At 41.1% G+C, this 18,205-nt stretch overlaps 2 protein-coding genes across 2 annotated transcripts; one reads left to right on the top strand and one right to left on the bottom strand.

The window, feature by feature from the left end:
- The first annotated feature begins 26 nt into the window (after positions 1 to 26).
- Positions 27 to 10,591, top strand: zyg11 (zyg-11 family member, cell cycle regulator). The gene is made up of 18 exons (XM_085152615.1): positions 27 to 466; positions 552 to 717; positions 986 to 1,197; positions 1,282 to 1,599; positions 1,743 to 1,856; positions 1,962 to 2,078; positions 2,162 to 2,302; positions 2,536 to 2,712; positions 4,522 to 4,586; positions 4,796 to 4,895; positions 5,000 to 5,050; positions 5,181 to 5,342; positions 5,498 to 5,545; positions 5,650 to 5,847; positions 5,942 to 5,994; positions 6,730 to 6,827; positions 6,928 to 7,128; positions 7,200 to 10,591. The coding sequence occupies exons 1-17, from the start codon at positions 443 to 445 to the stop codon at positions 7,116 to 7,118; spliced, it is 2,235 nt and encodes a 744-aa protein (XP_085008741.1). The 5' UTR covers positions 27 to 442; the 3' UTR covers positions 7,119 to 7,128; positions 7,200 to 10,591.
- Positions 9,406 to 17,149, bottom strand: echdc2 (enoyl CoA hydratase domain containing 2). Its single transcript, XM_085152620.1, has 11 exons — positions 16,559 to 17,149; positions 13,925 to 13,992; positions 13,694 to 13,781; positions 13,524 to 13,610; positions 13,315 to 13,407; positions 12,616 to 12,672; positions 12,446 to 12,508; positions 12,222 to 12,346; positions 10,124 to 10,174; positions 10,004 to 10,051; positions 9,406 to 9,787 (listed from the first exon to the last, which is right to left on the bottom strand). Exons 1-11 carry the CDS (start codon positions 16,797 to 16,799, stop codon positions 9,710 to 9,712), a joined length of 999 nt encoding a protein of 332 aa, XP_085008746.1. The 5' UTR covers positions 16,800 to 17,149; the 3' UTR covers positions 9,406 to 9,709.
- Between the last annotated feature and the right edge of the window lie 1,056 nt (positions 17,150 to 18,205).

Below are 18,205 nucleotides of genomic sequence, written 5' to 3'. Positions count from 1 at the left end.
CGTTAATGTACTTCCGGTGCTATGACCTTTGTTTACTGTCTGTCTAGTCGCTCTAGTTAAAAATAGATCCAACTGCTCACAGTGGAAACTACATGCCAAACAGGTTTCTAGGTTCAGTCTTTTGGTCGCTTCAGCAGCTGGTCGACATGAATTCCCCCGCATCCGTAAGCTTTCGACGTTTTTGCTCGCGGGGTGATTTTCTACCACCGAGACACCAAGTGAGCTAGCTAGCTGGCTCTCCGTTAAGCTCCGTTGTGTTCGTGCGTCGTCACGTTCTCCTGGTACCTCTCAGAGGGATCAGCAGCTCCTCAGACTCTCACACAGGTGGACACTGTAAACTGAAAAGGAAAGAGGTGTCCGAGACGACGAGCAGGCTGGTTATATAATCACAAGTCTCGGTTGTACAAGCTAAAAATATATATTTTCTTTTAAAGCCTTTGCCATGGCCTGCAGTTTCCTAAGCACGGTAAGTCTCAGGTGATTTATTTGCTTTGACAGTTGTAGAAAATTGTACTCGGTGCATCCACATCAACACACCTCTTGGTTTTCAGGATGAGGCGTCTCCAGCGGCTCTGACAGACCTGTGCCTCACCTATGTGAGCCAAAACCTGGAGTGTTTCTGCGTGAAGCGCCCTGATGGCTCCTTCTGTTTCAGGGAGGCTGTACTCTTCCCGCAAGAGCTGGCAGATCAGCTGCTGGCCAAAATGGCCACTGAAGGTAAACCTTTAAAGACGTTTACGAATAGTCAAGAGTATTGCTGCAGCTTAGTGCTCTAGTTTCTACACACATACATTATTCATTGGATCATAAAAGGTCACCATGATACTCATGAGGATGAAAAATCTTAACTTGCACTTGGGGGAAATATTTGAAGTGAAAGCCACTTCAAACTGATGGCCAGTAAACTAAATCCTTGCCCTGGGTAAAAAGCCAGTGTTGTGTAAGGTTGTGCTTGATTTAGAAAGATAAATTCACTCTGCTATAGGTCTGCTGAACGACAGCACAGTGGGTGTGTTTCGGAACTGTGAATACTTGCGGTTGAGACGGGCCTGCATCCGTACTGCACGGATCTCTGCAGAGGCCTTCCAGAAAGCCCTGTGCCCTCACAGATTGCTGGAGTTGGATGCTGCCCGGGTCAATGCAGACCTTACCATTCCTGATATCCTGCAGGGGCTGACCACTAATAAATATTGTCAGGTAATATGAGAGTGTGTTAATTTTTTGTGGATAACTGCCCTTTCTTTCCACTGTATGAAAGTAATTTAAACTTTCTCCCTGCAGGAGTCCCTCCAGCGACTTGTCCTTACAGGCCTCACCATGTCCTCACTGGAGGAACCAATCTGGTATCGCTTCAGTGCCCTCCAGGGCTTGCGTTCCCTCTCTCTAGCTAATGTAGACTTCTACGACTCTGGGCTAGGCGATGTGTGTTCCCTGCCTCGTCTGGAGAGCCTCGATCTTTCTAATACTTCAGTCACAAACCTGAGCCCGCTGCTGGGCCTGAAGGAGCGGCTGCGCTCACTGACACTGCATCAGTTGAAAAGGCTGGAGATGAGCACTGCTCAGCTGCTGGGAGTCATAGGCCAGTTGAATGTATTGCAGGTTAGTGGTTTGATTGTGTGTCTAGTATTAAACCTGTTTCTCTGTTTTTGTTTTGTTTTTTCAAAAACATTTTAAGAAAACTCAATCTCTGAGGTTTTATAAGCCATGTCTGTTTGTGTGTGTGTAAACCTTTGCACATGTAGCACCTGGACATTAGTGATGATAAACAGTTTACCTCTGACGTGGCTCGTCAACTTCTCGGACAGCCGGGGATTCTGCCCGCCCTTGTTTCCCTAGATGTCTCAGGGAGGAAACAGGTGTGTTCATCTGCTTTCATATTTTTATTTGTTTCTTGGTTAAACCGCAGTCAAAGCACACATATTTTAAAGTCGAGTAATTTCTTATATCTGTGAATGTTACAGGTGACAGATGCAGCTGTTAAGGCATTTGTTGAAGAGAGGCCAGGAATGACCTTTGTGGGACTTCTGGCCACAGATGCTGGTTTTTCTGACTTCCTATCAGGAGAAGGAAATCTAAAGGTAGGTATAGAATGATCATTAATAGGCACTAAACAAAAAGTGAAAACATCAGGTTTGCTGAAGTATCTTCTGTGTGCCATCAGGTGACTGGAGAAGCTAATGAGACTCAGATCTGTGAGGCACTGCGGCGCTACAGTGAGAGAGAAGGTTTTGTGAGAGAAGCTCTCTTTCATCTGTTTAGCCTCACTCATGTCATGGAGAAGCCAAGGCCTGACATCCTAAAGGTAAACACATTATCGTTGAACCTATTAAGTTATTATTTTACTTAATCTTTAAAGAAATTATAGCATCATATCATGGTTAAGTAGTGCACATAATGTCTTAACCTTAATTGGTGCCTTTGTCAGCCACAGATATCCTCCTCAAGTGAAGAAGCACTATACCACCATTGTATCTCTGCACAGTTTAGTTACTCATCATTCTCGACTTCCTGTTTCTTGAATTTTTTTTTTAATAGCTGGTAGTTTTGGGAATGAAGAATCATCCGTCCACTCTGAATGTCCAGCTAGCCGCGAGCGCCTGTGTGTTCAACCTGACGAAGCAGGACCTGGCAGCAGGGATGCCAGTTCGACTGTTGAGCACCGTCACTCAGCTTCTACTGGAAGCCATGAGGACTTTCCCCAACCACCAGCAGGTAGCTTCATGCCTGGCTGCTTTTGCTTATTCCCAATAGTTAGTTTATAACATAGATTTTATTTAGCAGGTTGCAATTGGCTGATACAGTTTACCTGCACAGGGAACTTTTCTTTCTTCTTCTTCTTCTCTTTTTTTGTCCATTATGTCACAGTTTCTCAGAAAATGGCTCTTTGCATGTTATAATGGCATTCACTGAAACAATTTTCCTTTCACACATTAGTCGATTTCTTAATTTTAAATGTGTGGGTTTTGTAACTCGTAACATAGAGGATGAAATGGTCATTTACAAAAAAAATAACAGCTAATAAGGATAAATTGGAAATTATAATTATAGATTATAAATCTTTTTAAAGGGCACAAAGTTTTTCCATTTTAAAAGCATCAAGATTGTCGTTGCTCTACATGGATTTTATAGCCAAAAGTATTTTCTTTTTGTTGCCTGTTTATACAGTAGACATTATTACATTCACTCTCACAACCTGCTTCTGCATGCATTAATAATAAATCAAACTTGGTCAACTAAGTTGCCAGATAGATGTGTTAAACAAAAGTAAGAAATCAAGTTTAAAGGCGAGCACCGTTTTAGTCCGGTATTCTTGAGGGTAGTGGCAGCAGCGTGTCAGCTTTGGAGAACACTGTGTTAGCTGGGTCGTTTGGTAACACCCGTGAGTGTTGCGACAGTATGAAATTTAGAAAGATTTGAGGAATTTCCCGCAACCACAATAAGTAGTTTCCCTTTTTTTTTCACAAAACACAAGTAAATAGTGCACTGCGTAACGTTATGTTTGTTTGTTCCTCAGTAACAAGATTTCCAAATCAATACAGCCTGTAATGGAAACAGATGCAGGGATCTGGAAATGAACCATTACAGGAAGTGACATGCACAGCTGGATATTGGACAAAAGGATTTGTTAAGCGATACACATTTTATTCTAAAATTATGGGGAAAACGTGCTTTGTGTGATAACTGTTCAGTGTTGTGATGATGTACAGTTGAGGTTGTGTTGTGTTTTAGCCACATGCTGAATAGGCAGTTTTTATAGACTTTATTTATAGAAGCATAATAAAAAATAAAAATGAGTCCACAGTAAATAAACAACACAGTTAAAGTGCCACAGGTGCATAGTGAGTAGAACATATGCTGTGTGATAGTACAAGAAATGTTGCTCTTATATAAAAAAATAAAAATGGGGTAATTAAAGAATAGTAAAGTAAGAGTGGTGCAAATTACAATAATAAATAATATCTACACTATAATTCTTAGAAATATGATTTGAACGTTACTTCTTGTGTTTTTATGTCGAACATTTCCTCTGTTGTTTCAGACAAAGGACAAAAGTCCCTTGAAAGGTTGTGATGGGAATCCAGGATTTTAAAAAACAAATATCTGTATCCATCCACTGTGGTGACCTTTTATAAATAAGGGAGTGTCCAAAAGAACCTTTGTTAGTTCTGTTGTTTTTCACTGTGTATTTTCCCCATGTCGTCCACTAAAGAGACTCTGTCCACAAAGTCAAGAGGGAAAAAAAAGGATTTAGCATATGCTTTCTAAACTAGCTCCCTCTGCATGCGGAATTAATGTTTCTCCTATTGTAGTAAGCTTGAAAATGCAGTTTATCTGTGAGCACTGTTATATATTCATTTTCCATTATATTTTCCTGCACAGGCTCTAAGTCAGATATAATATTTAACCAGCCTATTGTGACTAAACAGAACTGATAAGAAGATAAAAAAACATGGGAGCAGCAGTAGCAGCAGTCTGATAGCTTTTAGGTTCTGCAATCATGGCTGTTTTCTCTTTTCATAGTTGCAGAAAAACTGCTTGCTGTCTCTGTGCAGTGATCGCATTTTGCAAGAAGTTCCATTCAACAGGTGGGAAACACCACATTTGTTGTGTAAATATTGATCATTTGGTTATTAGTTTTTTTTTTTATCATTTTATTTTAATTTTTGAATTTTCATTTTTTTTTAAAGGTTGTCAACGATTTTAACTATAAACATGCCAAAAGTTAATTCATAATTCTGAACATTTTCAGTAAAGGTAGAATTTAAAATGCTCTGCTTCCTTTTACTGTTTAAAGGTTTGAAGCTGCCAAACTGGTCATGCAGTGGCTTTGCAACCACGAAGATCAAAACATGCAGAGGATGGCTGTGGCAATCATTTCCATACTCGCTGCTAAGGTACTTTTGGTGTTGTATTAGTACCACATATGCGGTTATTCATGCATTGAAAGTACATCTGTGGGGTATTTTCTTTGAGTGCTGCAACATTTGCTTTTTTGCAGTTATCCACAGAGCAGACGGCCCAGCTGGGAGCAGAGCTGTTTATTGTGAAAGTATGTTTTGAGTCGTTCTTTTGTTGTTGTTGTTGTTGTTGTTTTTAATCTTAGATGACTTTCATCTGCCTTTGCTCATTTATCGAAAAAAGGCTGATTTTCAGTACAATGCATTCTCTCTGCCCTGCAGCAACTGCTCCACATCGTGCGTCAGAAGGCAACTCAGGGCGTGGTGGATGCCACCCTCAAATTTACACTGAGCGCACTCTGGAACCTCACTGATGAATCGCCAACAACCTGCCGCCATTTTATCGAAAACCAGGGGCTAGATCTGTTCATTAAAGTTCTAGAGGTACATGGAAATTATGTGAACATGTAAAGAAAATAGGCAATATTACATTCATCATCACACTTAATGATGTGTTCCTCCGTATAAGTACACATGGCTTCGGGGCAAGATGACTCACTGTTGTTTTTATCCCTACCTCCCCCTCTCTTTATCTGCAGTCGTTCCCCAATGAATCTTCTATTCAGCAGAAGGTTCTCGGGCTTTTGGTGAGTTTACTTCTCTTTTTTTCATCCCGAAGCTAAACTGAATCTAGAATGCGTTAACAAAATTAAGGAACCATTATTCCCTGCTCGCCTTTTGATTGTTGTAGAACAACATAGCAGAGGTTGGGGAGCTGCATGGAGAGCTCATGGTGCAGGGGTTTCTGGACCACATCAGCAGTCTGCTGCACAGCCCGGAAGTGGAGGTCAGCTACTTCGCTGCAGGCATCCTCGCACATCTGACGTCACGAGGAAAAGAGGCCTGGGCGCTCAGCCCCAGTCTCCGGTCCTCACTGCTTGAGCAATTGGTAGGAATAAGCAAGCTTAATGAGAACTCTTGTGCATAAATACGGTTATTGGAAATGTTGGTTTTTAGCGTGATGCGTTTGTGTGTCTGTGCAGCATGCTGTCATTATGAAGTGGCCCCCGCCAGAGTGTGAAATGGTGGCCTACAGGTGAGATACAGCTTCTATTCAATAATGATGGAGTATTATAAAACAGGATGCCAAAACAGGAAACCTTCTTGCCGAGAGGCGACTATGCTAACTATTGTGTCAGCAAAATCTCAAATTTATAGATCTCAGAGCCAAATCTTCCAAACCTCATGTTAATACGTTACATTCAGTTCAATGTTTTGTTTTTTGTTTTTCCTTAATATTATATTATCGCCTAATATTATAACGCCAAGACCTTACAAACCAATAAATTGAAGCATTTGATGACAGTGGGGGGGAAACCGCCTTTAAACTCTAAAAGACCTCTAGTAGAATCGGGCATCCTTTATCCTGAGACAGACAAAATAGATAAAAAAAGGTGCACACAGAGATGATAAATTACAAACGAGGTAAAGCACAAACTGTAAGCAAGTGTAAGCAAAATTAAATGCCAATAGTCATAGTGACATTCAGTATAATGTGGGTTTAATGTAAGACATTAGGGACAAGTGCGTAGTACATCCCAGCCTCCAGAGTCTAGCATAACAAAGGAATGGTGCAGGGTCACCTGATCCAGTCCTAACCATAGTGTTTATCAAAAATGAGCATTTTAAGCTTGATCTTAAATTACAGATGGTGCCTGTCTCTCCCACTTTTGAATAGCTGGTTCTACATGTAAGAGACGCGATGGCTGAAGGTTCTGCTTCCCATTTTAATCCTGTCACACAATAATTGTCATTTTCTTCTCTTCTTTAGGTCATTTAACCCCTTCTTTCCGCTACTGGAGTGTTTTCACACCCCTGGTGTCCAGCTGTGGGCAGCCTGGGCAATGCAACATGTCTGTAGCAAGAACGGTGAGACACAGATCCATGCAAAAATAAAACCAAAGATTATTCGAGCTTAATGCGATGCCTCACCTACTCAAACCCCTCGTGGATACTTCTGTGTGTGCAGCTACTCGCTATTGCAGCATGTTGTTGGAGGAGGGTGGTCTGCAGCAGCTGGAGCATGTTCACAAACACCCACAGACCCACAGAGACGTCAAACTGCTGGCTGGGAGCATACTAGAGAGCCTACAGCGCCACAGAGCTCGCACCGGCCAGCCACTACACACACACACAAGTCGCCGCCCACCGCCGCAGTAACCTCACAGAGGTAAGGCACGATCAGCAGCTAGCTCACCCTCGCAGAGGTTGAAGATTGATTATGCTTTCATTCTCTTTCAGAAAATCCGAATCTCTGGTGAAGAAGAGGAAATTAAGCTGGGTCCCACCGTGGATGGGAGGTGGTGGTCACGTGTGTGTTTGTGTGTGTGAGAATATATCTCACACACAAACATGGACTTACAAGAATCTCTAAAAATGTAAACTGAATTAAGGAGAGAGGCATTGCAGTTCTTTGCACACAGTAACCTTATTTATTTTCTCGCTTTTTTCTCTTTAAAAAAAAAAAATTTCTCAGTGTGCTTATCAAAAAATAAGAAAAAAGTAAATTATGATAAACTGTCTGTCACTAGAGCTCAAATCAAATCATGAATTTGTGTTTGGGCCTTTTTCAGTCAGCTTTTGGTATCAAGAGGAATTGTTTTTTGTTTTTGTTTTTTTAACCCAAAACATGTCAGTGCACACTTACAAATCTCAGTTTGGGAATAATTCCCCAAAGCTCAACTGAGGGCCAATACCCTGATACCCTCATATGTTACAGAGTACTATGGATGTCTGAACTGGTTGATTAGCTCTTAAATTTACGCATGCCATCGCCCTGAGCTCAAGCATGGGGGTTAGGGTTTGTCTGAATGCTTATACTGTTCGTTTTAGGAATGCCTGCTTGTTTGTTTATGGCAGTGCTCAGTTCACTGAAACCCCCGCCTCTGGGTCTGCAGTACTACTGCTGCTCTACTCGTCATTTAGTCTTTTATCAGCTAACGCCTTTGATTTGATGTGACAGGACGCTTGCCGAGGGTGTATTCAGTGGGTTCAGGCGTTCCAAACATTCAAACACGATAAACTAAATTATAGAGAAATCATCTTTTTGAGAAACTCGATTGCATTTTTTTCTTAAACATTGGGGATAAATCAGTCCACTTGGTGGCAGAGCCAGCAGTGCAGAAAGCTCAAGAGGACAATTTCCATGATAAGCTGAGTACTACAGTCACATGTGTCTGTTTACGTCCAAATATACTTTCCTGGACACAAATGGCAATAATGATGTGGCCAGCACAGTGAGGATAGGTGTACATTTGCAGTGAGTCACATCTGTTTTCTCTTTGAGAAACTTGTGTATATATTTATATATAAGTATGTTTTTGTTATGCATCTGAGTGTCTTTAAGACAGACAGCACTTCAGTGTGAGCATGTGTGCATATATGCGCTTGTACAAGTGTCTGCATCTCAAAGAGTGTATGTATTTGTACATAAGGATACTGAAGGGGGGGGGTGGGGGGGGGTTCGTTGTTTAGGAGTGATTGCATGGAAATTATTCTACTGTATGTTTTTCAGTTCCATCTGATTGAACAAAGGGAAGAAAAACTGTTTATACAACAATAGAGTGGAAACGTTTAAATTATTTAAAGGCATTTCTCTGTTCTGAAAGTGACCGGCCGTGTGATGTCTGCATCCTACAGGCTGCTATTTTAACAGTTATGCTTCTGCCGTTTAGACTTGCTGTAACAGCTTATGAGACTGGCTACATTTTTGTTGTTCATCTCTTATGGCAGGCCTTGTCGTTTACTATGATGTCAACACATAACTAGGAAAGAGTTCTGAGGAGACAAGAAGCAGAATAAAGTACAATTACTTTTGCATTTTGAGAATAAAGTCGACTCCCTTAATCCACAAACTAAAGGTAGGAAAGTGACCACTAGCTGCCAGAACGGAGGTGATTTTCCTGGTCAAATTTTATTCTCAGAATGCAAAACTTTTGCTGAAACACTTTGATAAATAACACTTTCTAAATAATTTGAGATAAATTTGTTTGGCAGGAATGCCAGCGACAGGTCAGGAGACTTGAAAAGCTTACTGGATGTATGGTGATATAGATAAATATAGAACATTAGGCTCCGAAATGATACTTAAGCAGCTGTCAGCAAAGCATACACACCTCATCAGCTCAGTGAATTGTGGCCCTATTGTATTCTGTAAATCAGTTGTTGATGAGCTTGTTAATGACGCATGTGTCCCAGGTTAATAGTGTTTCCACAAGGATAGTCTTAGATGACAGAACTTTTGGGGGTTTTTTTTCCCCAAAGTCGTGTAGTTTAGTTGAATATCACCCTGCATAAAAGGCCAGTTTTTAGTTTTTTCCACAAGCGTTTTAATCCATTGGAAGATGCAGAAAGTCAAGGTACTGTATGTCTGCTGTGATTGTGCCATGTTGCTGCTCAGAATCGCATTTTCAAATTTAGAAATAAAGAATGTACATTGCCATAAAGCTGGAGATGACCCATGTGCTGTCTTTATTTATTTAGTTTCATTTCAAAGATGACTTTGTTCCTGATAAAGCAGCAAATATAACAAATTCTAAACAATCTGCACTTGTCAGTCTGATCCTGAGTCACAAAAGCAAGCAGCCACTATTGAGCACTTGCATGGCCTAAATTAATGTACTGGCACCGGCTGAGAGTCACAAAGACAATCAATAGATGTTAATTGTTTATCTGACATCGGGCTACAGAAAGCAGTGTGCTTCTGTATTCACATGTCGGTACGACAAAGAAATCCAGTAGCTCAAAGGAGTTTATTCCCCAGTGTACCGCGGAGCTCTCTTCTCTATGAAGGCTGCCATACCCTCTTGTCGGTCCCGTGTGGGGATGACCTATAAAGAGAGGACAAGTAAATGATGATTTAAGTGGAGCGAGCATCAGAAGGTCTGTGTCAAAGCTAGACCCAACTAGAATTTAATTTATAACAGCATCAGCTATGTGTTGGGTTGCCTTAGAATGTAGCTCAAAAGAAAATTCCTGAACCACAACAATTATGCCAAATTAAAACAAGTGTTTTAGAAACCATAAACAAGAAGTGGAAGACTTACTCGAGCATAACACATCCTCTCTATCGCCATTGCTGAGCCGATATCAACCTGGAAGAGAGAACAGTCACTAAATTCACTGATGTAAAGACCTTTAAAGAAGATCTGGGATTCATAATGTACCTCCAAGCCTCTGTTCATTGCCTCTTTAGCCATCCGCACTGCAATAGGAGCCTGAGCAACAGAAACAAAAAGGGTTAGATGCCGATGGTATTATCTCCTTCCATCCTAATCAGGTGCCCAAACCACTAGAGGTGGGAATCACCATACATCCCACGATACGATATTATCACAATACTTTTTTTTTTTTGCCTGTCCCGTTTGGCTCTTTTGCCATCAGAATTATTGTCTAAAGGCGAAGAAAGATGCCCAACGGATTTACTTTACCAAATTGACCATCCCAGCCTTGCCGTAATGGTCTATTTGATTCACCTTTTATTGTTTATTTTATTTTCACTTGCTGAATACGGGACAGACTTGACTGGGGGAAAGAAAAGGGAGAAAGAAAGAGGGAAAGAAAAACAGCTGAGAAGAGGGACAGGGGAGAAGGGCAAAAAACAAAAACCAACAGAATAAGCAGAAAAAAAAATACATATATCGATCACCTGGATCACCTGTTGAGAAAGAAAAAAGAAAACAAGCAGAAGAAAACGAGAGTAATAGAATAAACAACATCACAATGACATATGGGAATATGACAGTAAATACTAAATATTAAACATTACTGTGCAGCACGTAAGATCGACAGCACACAGTGTGCTTTGAGGTAGGAGCCAAAAAGGGTTTAGTTTGTTATTATCACAATACTTAACGCACGATACGATATTATTGCAATTTTTTAAAATATTTGGCGATATTCAGATTCTGTACATAAAGGTAAACTTTATCAATATTCATTTTATCTAATATCAAAGTTTCGCCCTCAGTCTTTCTCTCATTTCAGTCAGTTTTATTGTTGACAAACTGAACGGTTTGTATTACAGTCTAGTCCAACTTAACTGAACGCAACCATCTGGTACAATTATAGCTATTCTGAACTATGCAATTTATGAAAACTATGCAGCCCCTTCAGCAACTGAAGAATTTGAAAGTAAATTAAAACAAAATATAATTTTACATTAAATAAAAAAGTTTTAAACTTAATTAAAATAAAACATGTCTTAAATTAAAATAAGTAAACTGTCATGTTTATTGCTGCCAAAAAAAAAGTTAAACACATTTGGACAGTGAAGGAATGTCAGGATTCTTGCTCAGAAAAAGGATCAACATGCTCGGAAGTCAGAGCACAAAAACCTTTTTGTAACAAAATATCGATTTCTGCTGTCCCTGTATCGATGCATTATTAGCAAACAAAATATCACGATACTACACAGTATCAATTTTTTCCCCCACCCCTACAAACCACCTGGATTGGCTCTACTAAATATATATAAGGTATATATATATATATATAAGGTCCTAAATATAGGACCTTTGGAATATAAACAACGATAGACACAAAAATGCTCACCTTCCTTTACGTTTTTGTCTCTGATACTTAGCTACTTTATTTCACTCTGCCACTGACGTCCCTTTATGTTGTTGTTTATTCTATTTTTTGTTCAAAAATTAAAGTTTGAGAGAGAGAATCAAAAATCCAAAAATATTAAACTGTTGATCAATCAATGTGAGCAATGCATTTCTACAGAAATTTAACTGGAGGAACTCTTTACAGTTTAATCACATGCAAGCAGCAGTACATTTGTCTTAGAAATTCCAGGAAAACAGAAGCGCCAAAATAAAGATCTACACCCTCTTATTATTTCCTCTGTGCTCCCTCACTTCGATTCAGTGCAAGATCCTGTTAATCAATCAATCCGTGCTAAGTCGAGCATAAATGTGTTGGAAAATGTGAGTGTACGGTGCTATTTGTGGTCCATTTCTCCACTTGACTGCGACTCTAACCCCACTGACTGTGGGCATCTGAACTGGAGTGAAAGATATATGGAACGACAGAGGCCTGGAGAGAGGGACAAGCAGAGGGAGATGGTGAGAGGGAAGGTGGGAAGAGGAAAATAAAAACAAGACGGAAGAAAGGAAAAAAGAAATGCATTGTTTTTGTTTCTTCCCCCTCCACTGCATCCAGAGAAAGGGGAAAGGGAGCAGATCCCCCTGCCTGAATGAGGAGACATGCAGCAGTATCAGAGCTGTAGCGGCATGAAAAGTGTGTTTGTACTCTAACCTGGGGCAGTATCTCCCTGGCCAGGCTGAGTGCCTCTCTGTAGGCAGCGTCTCCTGTCTGGTTCTGTTCTACTACTCTGTTTATGAGCCCCATTTCCAGAGCTGTCTGCCCTCCCACACGCCTGCCTGATAACAGACAAGGAGAGACAGTGACACACAAAATCCTTGCTCACTGACGAGCATTCAGTGCCACTAAAATCCACATCAATATTTCTGAATTACTACCTGTGAAAATGAGCTCTTTGGCCAGAGTGACACCGATCATCCGTGGCAGACGCTGACTGCCCCCTGCAGGACAAACCACCTCAAGGTCAACTTATCACAGCTGCTTTATCTCTATTTACATACAGTCAAGTGCAGTCCAGGGTCGTTTCAGTGACCTCTGTTCGTCTTACCCGCCCCTGGGAGCAGCCCCCGTGTCGTCTCTATAAGACCCATCTGTGCCGAATTTGCTGCAACACACATACACACACAAACAGAGGACAGTTGAAGGTCTAAGTGCCATTAAGCTGGAGAGAGTGTAAAATCTGACTGATGTCTCTGTCAGAGCAATTGACACAAACACCTGCTCACCCAGCTCGTCTGTGCTCAACCAATCACTGAGCTGCTGCGCTTAATATAACCAATCACATGAAGGTTCAAACGCATGAACAGCTGGGCAGATGTGGCCTCATTAGTCCCCAAGCTCATCAACAGATCATTAGAGCTCCATCGTCTCAGGAGTATGTTTTTAGCTTGACCATTGTGCATATAACACATTTACATTCATTCAAAGCTGTTTAAAAGCTGACAGTTTAATTTCCCCCTAAGTTACTTATAAAGTTGGGAAAGTTTTGTTTCATTTTAGAAGATATTGTTTCAGTAAATTACATGTTCATGAACTGTGATAGCTGAAATTGTGTAAATATTGTGTGAATAGCACAACATATATTCATTTAAACTAAATAGTACAATAAAAAAATTAACGTCAGTCTACATATAATGGAAACTTTTAAAATACACACTATTTTGAAATCTTTTCAGAAATGTTTTCTGCGCTCTAAGATTATTTCTCTGATTTGGAGTTGACAGGTGAAGGTTCAGAGGTCACTCACCAGCAGCACGAAGGTCACAGGCCAAGGCTAACTCCAATCCACCTCCCAGTGCAACTCCATCCATCGCTGCGATGGTCGGCGAGGGCAACAATGCTGCAAGGTTATTGAAACAAATTGAGCAAAGTTTACAAATGGATAAACACATTTAGCTTGAAAAAAAAGACTGACTAATCACTCAACCTTAATGCTTTTTTAGTTTGTTTTTTTACCTATTTGAGTCATGAGGGAGCGCAGGCCGTGAACAAACAGATCGGACTCAGAGTTGTCCATCAGAGCTCTCTCCTTCAGATCGGCACCTGACCATAAATCATAACGCACATGGTCACACATCATTACTGCACAGTTTGATCACACCTTCCTGGCACCAGACATCACTCACCTGCACAGAAAACGCCCGGCACTAAACTCCTGAAGATAACCACACGTACCGCTGAGTCATTGTACAGAGTGGAAACCACCTTCCTCATCTGCACACACACACGTCATCATGTCTCAGTGGCTTCTGCATATGTGTTTAATGTGTGTGTGTGTGTGTGTGTGTGTGTGTGTGTGTGTGTGTGTGTGTGTGTGTGAGAGAGAGAGAGAGAGAAAGACGCGGAAGTCTGCTTACCTGTGACACAAACACATTGCCGAGAGCATTTCTGGCTTTGTGCCGGCACATCAACACTTCTACAATCCCTGAGGAAAAGAAAGCAACAACAGGAATAAAGGGCAACAGCTAGAAATTAATCTTGCTGAGTTTTTATAAACGTGCCGTTTACAATTCAGTAAAAATGTGGGTTCATTAACTATTTATTTCCACCGTGACCATGATGGAAATCAAGCCTATCAAGCCATGGAATCGGCTTTCTACAGTCACCTTAGTCTGAAAGACACCTAGTAGGCCTAATATGTAAAACATATCCTGAAATAAAAATATTTAATTTTCTAACAAAAGCCAGTTGAAACCTAAAACGCTCACATATAAGTGTTAAAATACTCTGCTGTTAAAAGAAAATTAAAGAAACTCATCAGATTCTTGTAGGATATATCTACTGATATGCTACCATCTACTGATGGCCTGAAACAATGTTACAGGCAGCATAATGTTCACCGCGACTATTCCAGGCCCTCCCATGTGTGTCACGTGCTGAGGGTGAGGCTGCTATCATCTGTGACAAGCACAGGATGCCACTGGTGGACCTGCCTATTGGGCTTCACGGTGCTGGGCAGTGAACACAGAGCCCACTGGAGGAGGCTGACCTTCATAAAGTCTATTTCTGATTGCTTGGCCAGAGATATTCACACCATTGGCCTCCTGTTGGTCAATTTGTAGGGCTCATCCTGTTCCTCCTTGCATAAAGGAGCAGATATCAGTCCTGCTGATGAGTTAAGGACTCCTATGGCCCTGTCCAGCTCTCCTAAAGTATATGCTCGTTTCATGCTGGAATCAGTTCCATGTTCCTGTGACTGTGCTGGGAGACAAGGCAACCCTTCTAGCAATACTGTTATACCATCCTGGTGGATTTGCACTACCTGTGCCACCTCTGTAGGGGGCAGGTATTGCTCATGCTAACAGTGGTGACACTGACCCCAGCCTTATGCAAAACTAATGGGAAAAAAAGTCAGGAAAGATGAGAAGGGAAGAAACTGCTAGTGACCTCCACCTGTAAATGCATTCCTGTTTTGAGCATTGTCTCATTGTTACTCCTCTGTTGTATCTGTTCTTAATTTAATTAACACTAAAGCACCTGAAACCGATTAACAAACCTCACTGCTACTTACGGTAAACAGTGTTGGGGAGTAACGGAATACATGTACCGCCGTTACCTATTTAAAATACAAAATATGAGTAACTGTATTCCGTTACAGTTACCGTTTAAAAAGGTGGTATTTAGAATACAGTTACTTTGTTGAAATAAATGGATTACACGGCGGTACTTCCCTGTTTCATATTGTGGCGGGTCAGGACTGTTTGGGTTTTGTTTGACAGCTATGTTCTGTTGTTCCAGGCGGCAGCGTTACGGTTGCCATGGTTACATGGTGACGTTCTCTCTCTGCGTGTTTCCTGGGTGAGAGAGGCCTTTTTGTTGTGTTGTGCTAAGCTAATAGGCAGAATGCTACCGGTATAGCTCTAAAGAATGTAGCATCATAGGCAGTGTAGTCCGTGCTGCAGGGAGAATGGACTGCCATACACGTTATGTGTCTGTGAGCGAGGGAGGGAGAAAAAGGAAAAGTACCAGCTGTCATCGAGCAAAAACGGGAGCTGGAAGCATGTAAATATAATAATAACCACTGCAGCCAAGAAGAGTGCCTGACGAGCCCAGTTGTAAGTAAGCTATTAAGACTCGACTGTACACCGTGTTCGTGTTTTCCTCCAAAAACAATAAGTTCCGTTGGAGCAGCCTTTCAACGCCTCTCTCTGTCTCTCGCTAGCAAAGTTGACCCAGACAACAAAGTAAAGCTAGTTTTCGGCGACACAGAACCCACTGTATTAGCCAGAGGTCCCTTTACTACGGTTTGGCGCCGCGGACCTTCAGTAACAGTAATAAATCACAGCAATAGTACATTCATGTAGTTGTAAACAGCATGATAATATATTAAGTAATCCAAATATTCAGAATACGTTACTCTCATTGAGTAACACGACAGTTATTAAAAATACACATTGCTATGCATTCAACACATAACTTGAATTAAAATGTATTAAGAGTAGCAAATTAATGATTTAGTCAGTGAAGAAATTTAAAACTTCGTGCAAAATTAAAGAAATAAGGGGGGGGGGGGGGCACTAATTTTTAACTCCCAGCAGAATGTGGTTACTTTCTTACTACACGCCTAAATAAATGTTTATGGATACTGACTGGTAGTTCTGATAAACAGTAACGCGTTATGCATCTATACTTAAACAACTGTTCTGCTAACCAGTAATAAAACAGTAATGGAGCTCGGTGTTAATATATAACCTAATTACTGATTTATTTAAGAGTCTCCATATTTCATTTATGTGAAGTCTCCTTGTCATGTTAAAAAGTGCAGTTTGAATTCACGAGAAGAAATTAATGCCCTTGAACACAACAATAATCTAGAAATACGATAACCTGTGGGCGTTATCGACCAGTCACCAGACAGCAAGTAAGCACAGAAATTTGACATCTGCGAGGGCTTCCGTGAGACTAAAGCGTTGAGAAGATGTCAAACACAAAAATATGTTTCTGCAAACTTTCGTGTTATCATCGTACAGTTGTGCAAAAAGTGCCCCTACCATCGTCTTTCCCCTCTAACCGCTTTAAATCCACCTCTACGGCAGCCGCCGCCTCAGTGTGCTGCCTGCGACTTTGTGCGCGACTGTATCCCGTCAGAGGCCGACCGCCGTCGGCCAGGAGTCGCGCTCCTCCCCGCGGAATCACATGGGAAGTTCGGCTGTGAGTTTCCCTCTTAATCACAGCCCCGTATCTCCACAATGAGCACCTCGGCCCTGTCAGTCTGCAGAGGATTGTTGTCATGCTTGTCTTTTACTTTGCGGAGCAGCTTCTAAAAGCAGGAAGACCGTGCAACAAAAGTTAACGCTGCAGGAAGTTTAATGCTGCTTTCTTCCTGTGAGAGGAGGGACTTGGATGCTAATGACCCTTTTTCACGCCAGCATGCTGGAAGCAAAGTGCAAGAGTGGCTGAAACAAGGTAGTACCCACGAGGGTCACTCTTTAATGATGTAACAGTGAAATGTTTGAAATTAGTGTCATATTTTTAAAACGTGGGATTTTTATGCTCCCTGATTACAGTCATTATTTCCTTCTAGAAGAGTAAGACTGAAAATTGTGTTGTGAAAATTTATTTTTACTTCTTCATCTCCTCGACACACACCCACACACACTCAGTCTTGACATCGCCTGAACATGAAATCAATTTTCACATTAAATATATTATGATTTAATTTTAAGTCCCTCCAGTGTGACTGTAAAGACGTTTAGATCCCAACCATATGACAACAAACACACGTTGTCCTCCAGCCTGTTGTCCTGTCTCTGGAGTGTCCAGTCTTTGGCCAGACATCACACAGCTTGTTGAGGTAAGGTTTTCCGTCAGACTTCTCATGTCTACTTTGACCATGCATTATTGAGCAGGTCTTTACAGCTTATGCAATCACGAAGCCAGACAGTTGCTTTGATGGCACAACGGCCTGAAATTAGAGAGTCGGGTCTGTGTTTCTATTTTAACTTTCAAGTACATCTGATTACATTCAAATCAGTCAGATTACATCCAGTGTGCCACAGCACTGTTCAGTCCATTTTAATGCAGCCTGTCTTTGTTTGCCCTTCCTAATTAACATGGATGCCAATGGCTCTGGGCAATGAATCATATTAATTTGTAATTGAAATGTAAATTAATCATCGGTGCAATGTGTAGTTGGCTGTGTGTGCTGCAAGGTGTCAGGTCACGAGAGTGGGCAGGAAGAAGTGGGAAAGTGAGATTGAAACTATGTCCATAATTGCACAGATGCATATTTAAACACACATTTTTTTAATTATATAAATTCCACCACTATTCACAGACAAATTGAATAAATAAAAGAAAGGGGGGAATAGAGGAAGAAAGAATGACAGGTAACGTAAGAAACATTTAAATATAAATGTTCAGTTGATGATAAGGCTTCATTTCAGAGGCAAAGAGACAGAGGAAAGAGATCTGTATTAGTCTGTAGGTTCTGTTGCAGTGAGGTGGAAAGTTACCTGAGAGATTTGGAGGAGAACAGGTTGTCCAGATTTGATGTCTGGCAGGTTTGCCTTCCTCTTCTCATGTGTGCCTTGAGACGGAAAACTGATAGAAGATGACACTCACAGTTTGAGTGTGAGGGTGTGTGAGTGACAGAAACTGAGCCTGATGGACTCTGACTGATGTAGACAGTCTGTTCC

Source organism: Neolamprologus multifasciatus, chromosome 23 (genome assembly GCF_963576455.1).
Source record: "Neolamprologus multifasciatus chromosome 23, fNeoMul1.2, whole genome shotgun sequence".
NCBI lineage: Eukaryota > Metazoa > Chordata > Actinopteri > Cichliformes > Cichlidae > Neolamprologus > Neolamprologus multifasciatus.
This window is presented reverse-complemented; position numbering and strand designations above follow the sequence as displayed.

Excerpts from the sequence above, each read along its gene's own strand:
- echdc2 (XM_085152620.1), bottom strand. The coding sequence starts at position 16,799 with ATGACAACAATCCTCTGCAGACTGACAGGGCCGAGGTGCTCATTGTGG. Across the intron at positions 10,175-12,221 it reads CCAGGGAGATACTGCCCCAG|GCTCCTATTGCAGTGCGGAT; the intron begins GTTAGAGTACAA and ends TCTGTTGCTCAG. Across the intron at positions 10,052-10,123 it reads CAATGAACAGAGGCTTGGAG|GTTGATATCGGCTCAGCAAT; the intron begins GTACATTATGAA and ends TCTCTCTTCCAG.
- zyg11 (XM_085152615.1), top strand. The coding sequence starts at position 443 with ATGGCCTGCAGTTTCCTAAGCACG. Across the intron at positions 1,857-1,961 it reads ATGTCTCAGGGAGGAAACAG|GTGACAGATGCAGCTGTTAA; the intron begins GTGTGTTCATCT and ends TGAATGTTACAG. Across the intron at positions 5,343-5,497 it reads TGTTCATTAAAGTTCTAGAG|TCGTTCCCCAATGAATCTTC; the intron begins GTACATGGAAAT and ends CTTTATCTGCAG.